This window comes from Pollicipes pollicipes, unplaced genomic scaffold, assembly GCF_011947565.3.
Source record: "Pollicipes pollicipes isolate AB1234 unplaced genomic scaffold, Ppol_2.1 Scaffold_4740;HRSCAF=5597_pilon_pilon_pilon, whole genome shotgun sequence".
Taxonomy (NCBI): domain Eukaryota; kingdom Metazoa; phylum Arthropoda; class Thecostraca; order Pollicipedomorpha; family Pollicipedidae; genus Pollicipes; species Pollicipes pollicipes.
Window position 1 is genome coordinate 34727519 of NW_023596545.1, and position 9621 is coordinate 34737139.

Here is a 9621-nt window from a genome sequence, read left to right on the forward strand (position 1 = left end):
GACCAACACGCACCTGGAAATGCACGCCGTGCAGGTTGGCCGGCGCGTGTGGCGACGGTGGCGCCACCTGCGAGCCCTGGCGCAGCTCGCGCCGCAGCAGCTCGTCGCCGCCAGAGCACGAGCACGGCGCCGGCGTCGTGCGCGAGCGCGCCGGGCGGCACGGCAGCCGTCAGCTGGCGCGTCTCGCCGGGCCTCAGCACCAGCTGGCCCGGGTGGACGGCCGCCTGGTGCGACGCCAGCGGGCGGCTGCAGCCGGCGTCTGGAACGAGGCACCGGCACATCTGCCGCTGACGAACGGAACACGGCCACTCACAACGGGATGCGGGAGCGTGGCGCGCGCACCCTCGCCGTGGTAGTCAAGGACGGCACTGTGAACCACGGCGAGAGAACAACTGCGACTGACAGAAGACCCCGAATATCGACAGATCACGACCTCCGCGAGCGGAACACGGGGCTGAGACGGCTGAGTGCGAGCCACTGTCAGCAGAGGCCTGGCGGTCGCAGGCCAGAGCGGGGTACAGATGCGAGTCTCGGAGGCCGGGCGTCGAGACCGTAGGTTCCGTGCCCGGACTCGTTCGTCCCACCACACATCGGCGACTGGCGGGGCGGAGAGGAGGGGGCGACAAACAGCCGCAGCCCCACCGCGTCTGGGCGCGCTTTGGTCAAGAGCGCCCGCTGAACAGGTGACGAGGCAGCTGGTCTGCGATTCGTCAGCGCTGAGCAGCGCCCGACCCGAAAAAGGCACGGCTTCTCCGGAGGATCAGTGGCTAGCGAGCCGTCTGGTCACGATGGCAGGTGATGGCGACTTCAGGGTTTCAGCGACGGCATCCAGTTTGCAAACAGACGTGATTGGCTAGACATGGTTCAAATAAGCTACTCACCCAGGAGCTGGATATTCCGAAGGAGTATTCGCCGCGTACATTACGTGGAATCACATAATGGTAAGCGGGTCGCAGCTAAATTATTTCGCAGTACACTCATTTACGCCGCGCCCCTCGCATCCGTCCGGTTGTTGATCTTGTTTCATCACGCAGCTGGTCACCCCAAAAACGCAACATGAACTGATACCGAGTCCTCGACCATAATAGTAAGCAAGTTATGTAACAGCCATTTTATCTGCAAGCGCGATGCACGTTTCCGCGTTCTTTTTTTGTTTCCACCGCAACGAGTGGGCTTCTAAAAGAGAACAGACATCAGGCAAAATATTCACAGCAGCCTAGCATAGCAGCGCATGCCATCGGCTATATCCATCAGCAGGCGTACGTGCCTGATTCGCCGCTCGAACTCGTGTTCGCTTACTAACAGGCAAAAACACACCGACGCCCAGCGGGAGCGTACTGCCCACAATATGCAGCGACGGCCGACAACAAACGCGGCGCTTCTCTGAAACAGTCAATGTCATCCGGCCCCGCCCCCGCATCACGACAATGAGCGGCGGCCGGCCCGGGGCGGCGGCGCCGCCAGGACGCCCGAGTCGTTCGGCGGCCGCGGCCGGTCCCGCGCGTCGCGCTCGCCCGCCGCCTCACGCCTGGCGGCCGCGAAAGCCGCGGAATGTGACGCTCCGCAGATGACGCTGAGTCAGCTCTCGCTCGCTCGGTCGTCCGCGGCGCGCGGCGGCCGGCCGGCCGGCCGGCTCAGTGCGGCCAGGTGGCGTCAGCCGTCGGGGCCATCCATCAATCGCAGGGCGCGCGGCAGCGGCCGGCCGCCGCGTGCTGTTGGCGTTCGGGCGGCGGGGCGGCGATCGGCCGGCGGCGGACGCCCCGTTTCAGGCACGATGTCCCTCTCTCGAATCCTAACCAGTCCGACGAGGGCGACGAGTCACACCCTCGGCCGGCGCTGGCGGCAGCTACAGAACGCCTTATGACGTCACACCGTACCCCGCCGTGCACAGCGACTCAAGCGCTCCGTCGGCCGTGCGGGGGGCACGTACTGATCTCACTCACCCCACGCTCGCAGGAGGTCCGACACGGTAGCCGCCGCGATTAATCCGAGCACGCCAGGAGGCCTCGCGGCCGGGGTTCCCAGCCCATGACGCCGAGATAACAGCGCCCCCATAATCCGGTCCGTGGTAGAGGCCGCTTAATGGGCCCCGCCGCGTGAGTCCGGTCAACCGCAAGGTGTGGTGCCCCCCCCCCCCTCTCCCTCCTCCGCATCTGAGGGGGAGGCGGCAGGGCGCTCCCCTCACTGCACCGGTCGCAGCGGGTCGCCAGAGCCGGCGGCCGGAGAGCCCCGATCACCGAGATCGGAGCTTCCGAGCCGAGCGCTAGGGAACGGGCGACCCCGCGGCTGGCGAAATCCAAGGCCGGATAACGACCACAGCCTGACACGCGGCAATGTTCAGCTGACGCCGGAGCTCACAGATGGCACGTCGTGTCCCGTGGACCGGTTTAGCAACAGTAAAAATGTGTCGACTCTTCTTTTTTCATTGTTTTATTTGCAACACAGCGCTTGCTGAGCCTCTGGTACTGAGTGCCCGTGAACCGCTTTAGAAGATACAGGAGAAACTTCTTCCTTCGTTCTCGACATGTACCGAGGCCCGTTGAATAAGTTTCTCCCAGCCCAGATCATGTTTTAATTCAGGCACACTTCAAAACGACCGACGACAACAGACTAATCTGTCGAGACGCTCGTCGTTGCATTCACCCTATCAGTCAACAGCAGCGAGGTCAGCACCCCACCGGCACCCGTCCACTTTACTCGCCACCCCACCCGCAGCGTCGAACGCTTCGCTCGCATCCACGACCGGACCCCGCCCCGCAGCTCCTCTCGCAGGTCAACCCTCGTTCCCGCACACCACCGTACCCACCTGCGAACACGAGCAGCTTCACGTAGGCGGCGCGGCGGCCCACGTGGCGATGGCGAAGCCGGCCAACCGCGAGCCGTCGCCGGCCGTGCGCTCAGGCTCAGGCTCAGGCACGGCCGGCCGGCCGCGTCGCGCCCCGTTCGCCTGTATCTGCACGTCCAGACGCGCCGGCGTAGCCGCTCAGCGGGATCTGGCGGCGGGTGGGGCGCCGGTCACGCGCCAACAACAGCCGTAACGACAGGAGCGTTGTGGGCTGGGAGCCCGGACTCCGGCGCGGAGGGCCGGGTTCGAATCCCGGTCAAGGTCGCGGCCGCTGGACGCGACGTGATCGCCGCGGCAGCTGGCGCCTCACAAAGGTGCACAAGCGTGGGTTTCTTCCACAAAAACCGACGTCACGACACGGATAGATGTCGCGACACCGTCAACACATCACGGCACGGGTAAGCCTCACGACACGGGTGGACCTCGCGGTACGGGTGGGCCTCATGGCATAGGTGGCGGCTCATGGCACGGGCGGGCCTCATGGCACGGGCGGGCCTCATGGCACGGGCGGGGCCTCATGGCACGGGGGGGCTGCCTCACGGCACGGGTGGACCTCACGGCACGGGTGAGCCTCACGCACGGGTGAGCCTCACGGCACGGTGGACCTCACCCAACACGGGTGAGCCCCACGGAACGGGCAGACACGGCACAGGTGGCAGACCTCACGGCACGGGTGGGCCTCATGGCACGGGTGGGGCCCTCATGCACGGGCGGGCCTCACAGCACGGGTGGGCCTCCCCACCACTCGCCCGCCCCGCTGTGTCTGTAACCGCTTTCTCGGGCACGGTGAACCGATGCCCGCTCGGGGAGCATCGGAGCGGCACCAAGGCCGCGGCCCTGTGGCTCTCGGCTGGATATCTCTAACCGGCGGACCGTACACGTGGGCCTTGTCGCCGACGACAGTTTGCACGGTGGTGGTGTTAGTCACGCGAGATTGGCCACCACCCGTCGGTCGCCGCCATATCCCCAGATGGAACCGGTCGGCGAAAGCACGCCGCCGTCCGAGCTGGACGGCTGAGATTGCCCTCCTAGTGGGCTCGCGCATTAGCAGCCATGCAAACTGCGCGGGCCGTAGTGGCCTGGATGGTTAAACGGAGACTTGGTTTAGGACAGCGATTTTGCCGCATGCGTGCACTCATTGGTCAGCTTTCGTCTGACATTTTGGCACTGCAACGATTCTGCAACTTGTCATGTTTGCAACTACTTAATCCCCAAGACGTGCATCATTTTCTGAATCCTTTGGCGACAATCTTAAGTCTACCCACATAACAAATGAAGCCGTTAAGTCACATTCCGTTACCAGAGGCCATGAAGGCAGGCAAGCCTGACACCACGGCGGGTGCACAAGGAAGCCAGACACGCACGCTACACTGAGATCACGGGTGAGGCTCCCAATCTCCACCACCGCCACATTCAAGCCTGGCGCAGAGACATCCGTCAGGCGGCGGACTGCACAGCGAGAACAGACGGCGGGTCGGTTCCCGCGCCAGACCTGGCAGCCTGGACTGAGGGTCGGGTGGCGCGTCAGGCGCGGGGTCGGACTGCGGCCCAGGCTACGGGTCAGGCTCACCATGGCACTGTTGAGGCTGCGGTGCTGCGTGGAGGGCCGGATGACCACGGAGTCCCGGTACGTGTGCACCTCGTTCGGCGTGAACAGCACGTTCACGTTCCGCTCCGTGCGCGGCGCCATGGCGATCTCAAACGAAGAGCTCGGCTTCGGCACCGTCTCAAACTGAAAACCCACACCACCAGTGCGGTATGCAAGTTAATGATTGGCATGAAAAACCAGCCCAGAAGCCACGGGCCGATAACGGCATTTACAATAAACAAGAGGCGCAAACAAATCCTTTGAAGCAGAATCAGCGAAACTCAAATAACAAGCCAAGGCCAGCGCAGCATCAACGCACGACTGACACAACCGGTTTCGGATGGCTTCGTCTCAGGCAGATCCAGACATCCACATACCGAACGGCAGTCTGCGTACACCCCGATCACGCGCCATGGTAGTCACACAGAGGTTGGCTAAACGCCGTCCTCCACGAACTGAGCTGGGCTGGACCGGATTGCGATCCCGTTGGGTAGTGGGATCGGGATCAGTGGAAATGGATCGGGACCAGTGGAAGCAGATCGGAAGCAGTGAAAACGGGTCGGGATCGGTGGAAACGGATCGGGGTCAGTGAAAGAGGAACGAGATCAGTGAAAACGGACCGGGCTGGGCAGAAGTGGATCGAGATCATCGATAGCGGATCGAGATCAGTGGAAACGGATCGGGGTCAGTGACAGAGGATCGAGATCAGTGAAAACGGATCCGGCTCGGTAGAAGTGGATCGAGATCAGAGATAGCGGATCGAAACCAGTGGGAACGGATCGGGGTCAGTGGAAGCAGTTTGGTATCGGTGGAAGCGGTGGATCGGGATGAGTGAAGGCGGATCTGCTCGGGTGGAGGCTGACCTGGGCGTGCGGAAGCATGTACGAGTGAACGTAAGCAGCCGTGTCCGCCGCGCACCGCGACGGCTCGGCGCGGGCCTCCCACCTTGAAGAAGGTGCCGTCGGCTATGTCCAGTGCCAGGTTCATCGACTCGGTGGCTGACGTGTTCTTGATAAAGAGCGGACGCACGCCGCTGCCGCCCACCGGCGTGCCGGGCCACACCAGGTGCTCCCGCGTCGTGTCCAGCATGGCGAGACCCTGCCGGCCAGGCCAGCCTCATCAGCCGCTGTCCGGAGCGGCACGGGCCAACGGCCGGTCACAATGTGGATCGGGTCATGCGACAGGCACGGGACGCCGTGTAAACGAACGGATGGTTAGTGAAACAGCGAAGTGAAAGCTATAAAGCAGTCGATAATGACCCATGGGTAAAATGTTCTCGGTTTGTTTCCGCTGTGATGGAGCAGTGCTGTTTCAGCGCCGGTGAATGATGCTTTCTTGGTAGCAATAGATCAGTTCGCATCCACAGCTCGGTGTCATTTACTTGCGTCGCCGACGATTACGGGCGAGCGCCGTGCTACATCCGACTGTTGTGCCTTTGTTTGGTTGCTCCAGGCTTCATACAAATCACATCGTTTGTGTTATCAAGGCCCTAGAAGGTAACGCTTTCATTACTCAGTATATGCCAATGTTACAGTTGGCGTACGTTGGTATTTTAGAGCACATCGACAGCTGCAGTCATTTTACGTCCATTTTCGGTGAAAACGTAAAAATTCGAAACGAATGAGTGCTATCGATGGTACAACTGCAAAAGTCATTGCCTCCGCATCATGCCAACTGCGGTACCAACCAGGCGAGGGGACATACCCCGGCTTCTGACTTGAAATCCAACGCCAAAGCAATGACATCAAGCCGAAGCCGAAACCAGGCTTGAAGTTTCGAACGGTGAAGCCGAAGCCGAATATGGGCTTAATATTTTGAAAATGTAAATCAAAAATTCACAGACAGCCGCTTCAAACTTCAAAGCTTGTAGACACGAAGTAGAAAGCGGAAACTGCGACTTCGAACTCAGAATCGCTTTGGCCGAAGCGGGCTCCGGATCCGGCTATCATCGCTCCGCAAAACCAAAATTCTTTTCACGTCCGTTAAAACGTGTGTGACCGGAAAATATCAAAGTTTGAAGGTTGTATGTGGTGATTGCAACAAGGCATAACAATAACAGATAAGTGAAAATTTCAGACTAGTGATGCCAACTTGCATGCTCATATATGTATGCTACCTTTCAGTCTCCAACTGTTGCCAGATCAATTGGCCCTGAGGATGATCAACTGATTTTGTATTTCAATTTTGCTACCTTTCAGACTCTCCAACTGTTGCCAGATCAATTGGCCCTGAGGATGATCAACTGATTTTGTATTTCAGCCGTGTCTGTGAAAACAGCCTGGGAATGTACCCAGGTGTAGTTGGGTTGACAGGACTAACAGTATTCATTCAGTAATGCCATGACTGCAGCAAAGGAAAATTGGCATGAAAAGGCAGAACCCAGCACTTTAAGACTGTATCTGAGGCTGAAACCATAATTTGAAAGTTGTGGAAGCCAGCTGTTAAAATGAGATAAAATCAAACCCTACAGCAACCATCCAAAAGCGTACACAGCCGAAACCGGTTGTGAAAAATAGTTGAAAGTTGAAGCCAACCCCAGGCCATCACAGAAAAACTGCAGCTTTGTGAACCAGAATCTGAACCCAAATCAGATTTGGCTCATGCCTGGTACCAAAAAGGGACATATGGTTCAGGTGGCACTGGCAGTTCAGTTGGCATCAGTTGGCATGGCATGCTTTCCAGATGAACATGTAACAAACTTTGGGTTTGAGTCTTGCCTATTGGACTGATGATTCACTGTCTCTGCAATAATTTTCAAAAGCAAATTTGATGGTAGTGACCATAGTGCTTGGATGTACTGTAATATAGCGCAAATTATATGAGCATGAGCCTCAAGAGTATGGACTATATGAGCACGAGTATGAGTATAAATATAAGTCCTTATAAGACAGGTAGCATTCATGCTGACACAAAAGTCACCAGATACCACAATGACAAAACTAACTTTCCACATTTGTTTGCCTCTGAGAAATCAACTACTGTATTACAAATGGGTTACAATTTGTAATCAGAGAGCACAACCTGAATGTCAAATTACTCCAATGGACAGAAAATTCAATTCTAGGACATTTGGTAGCCTGTGGAACATGACAAACTTGACCATGGCTTACAATCTTGTTCATTTGTCACTGTGAATGAACCTTAGTGCCTAATCCCCAAACTAAACAATTTTTACCAATTCCCACAGCTCCAACAGATCACTCATCATAAGTTAGTTGAAATTTTTTCACACCTGCACATTCAAAAGGGGTCATATTTTCGCTCTCACAGTTTTGTTATTGGTTTTGGTGTAGTAGCATTACCAAGAAAGGAGGCTTACTTAATGATGCATTAGAAAAAGCATACCCTTTAAAAACTGTCCACAAGCATTGCAAAAATCAATGACACTAAACTATCACCATGTATAGAGATCAAAAGTTAAGCATAACATGTAAAGCCTGCCTGAATATCAAAGCATGTGATTTTATTGCCCTACACATGTTGAGCACAATATTGCATTTCTGACAAAACAACTGTTTCATTGAATAAATCACTTATAAACCCAGGGATTAAAAAATATTACAACATAACCACATTATTCAAACAGAATGAGCCATGATATGTTGACTCACATGCCACATATCATCCAGGAATTTGGTCACCCCAACCAAACATGAAAGGGTACCTATAGATACATGTCACTAAATTTGGGAGGTTTTGGCTCAGTGAATAATATGGTTGGTGCATGAACTGTGTATGGTAACAGTAGGACAATAGGAAGATGATTATCATTGCTTACAGAATATCATAATTGGTTCAATGTTCACACTATGTTCCCCCTATGGCTATGGATTGACCATGGCTGTCAAAATTTTGTAACAGCCATATAGTTTTCTTCCCCATTCCACACCATACTCCGAAGCCTCTTTAAGGGTTCGATTTAATTCAGATGGGTACACGGGCTATGAGATTGATGCAACTATTTTGGAAATGGTTTTATTTGCCTTGTGGGCTTGATCCCAACCTATTTGGGCCAGAATTGCACATCATCCAAATGTTTCTGCTGTTTGCGTGCTGCTGTTACTTCCACTTCTGTCCAGATGCCTCAAGAACTACGTGTTACAGGCATCTGAACACACCTCACAGAAAAATGTCCTTGAGCCTCAGGAAAGTAGATATAAGGCAAAGGATCTAACTGACCTACTTGCCACAGACAGCGGCGGTAGCTTCATCCAGCCACGTTTTCAGGCCTATGGATTGCAGTATCCATAGAAATCGAAGCGGTGGCTGTAAATGCTGTGCTTGCCGACGATACACTTCCTCGGCAGCGTTCACCTTCCACACTCGATTTAGGTAATACGGATACAACACTGCACACGCGCAGCATTCGCGCGTCCTATTTACTAACAAACCGCGGCGCGGCCTACGACTCCGTGACCTACTTACAGCGTAGCGTTAGTTGCGCGCCCTATCCACTTTCGCTTTAATGCGCCGCATTAGAGCAAATATTGCCCCAGTGAGAGCTACCATATCCCGAAAGAAAATCCTTTCTAGCCGTGTATCTACAAAAATATTCGAGCTTTGTATATCGAGTATCCAATCCTGATCACAAAGGCATCAAACAAGGAAGAATGACAGATATCGCTATCCGTATCACATCCCATTGGTCGCCAGCACTCCACGTGAGCTCTACGACGTCTTTCATCGTTTTGATTCAAATAATTAGACGAGCATTTTCCAACTGAGAGGGTCTATATTAGCGGTAAATTGGGCCCGATCATGGCTCTTCAGCTTGATTGCCAGCAAAATGACCCTAATCGATATACAGGCAATATCAATATTATTTAACTGTATGATGTGGATTTCTCGGAGTTAAAGTCTTTGGCGCCGTGGAAAGAGACCGTTTTAAGATTGGCGTACCGAACACCAAGCTCAAAACGGACAGGAATAGGAAGGAATAACGCTCTCAGACAAAAGCTACCAAATTTAGTTACCTTTAGCGCCCAGCTTGTTTTAGTTAATTCCCGCGCCAAATATAACATACAAAATCATATAAAGCCTCAAAATATGACAAAAGAAAAATTGAAGACAAATGTTATGTGGATAATCTACATTATTATTTTCAAAAGTTCAAATCCAGAGCTGTTACAAATGTATGCAAAATGATATTTTAAAATAATCGTTCCGCTAGATGCCAGAGCTCACTCCC

The 9621-nt window shown here is 54.7% G+C and overlaps 1 protein-coding gene across 1 annotated transcript; it reads right to left on the reverse strand.

The window, feature by feature from the left end:
- Window positions 1–480: 480 nt before the first annotated feature.
- On the reverse strand, window positions 481–8842 carry LOC119098269 (uncharacterized). Its single transcript, XM_037221191.1, has 5 exons — window positions 8617–8842; window positions 5379–5531; window positions 4416–4577; window positions 2972–2993; window positions 481–491 (listed from the first exon to the last, which is right to left on the reverse strand). Exons 2-5 carry the CDS (start codon window positions 5520–5522, stop codon window positions 481–483), a joined length of 339 nt encoding a protein of 112 aa, XP_037077086.1. The 5' UTR covers window positions 5523–5531; window positions 8617–8842.
- Window positions 8843–9621: the final 779 nt, after the last annotated feature.

Coding starts and splice junctions, on each gene's coding strand:
- LOC119098269 (XM_037221191.1), bottom strand. CDS start 5,522: ATGCTGGACACGACGCGGGAGCACCTGGTGTGGCCCGGCACGCCGGTG. Junction 4,578..5,378: donor CCGACGGCACCTTCTTCAAG/GTGGGAGGCCCG, acceptor GTGGGTTTTCAG/TTTGAGACGGTGCCGAAGCC. Junction 2,994..4,415: donor GCAGCCTCAACAGTGCCATG/GTGAGCCTGACC, acceptor ACCCGCCGCCAG/ATCCCGCTGAGCGGCTACGC.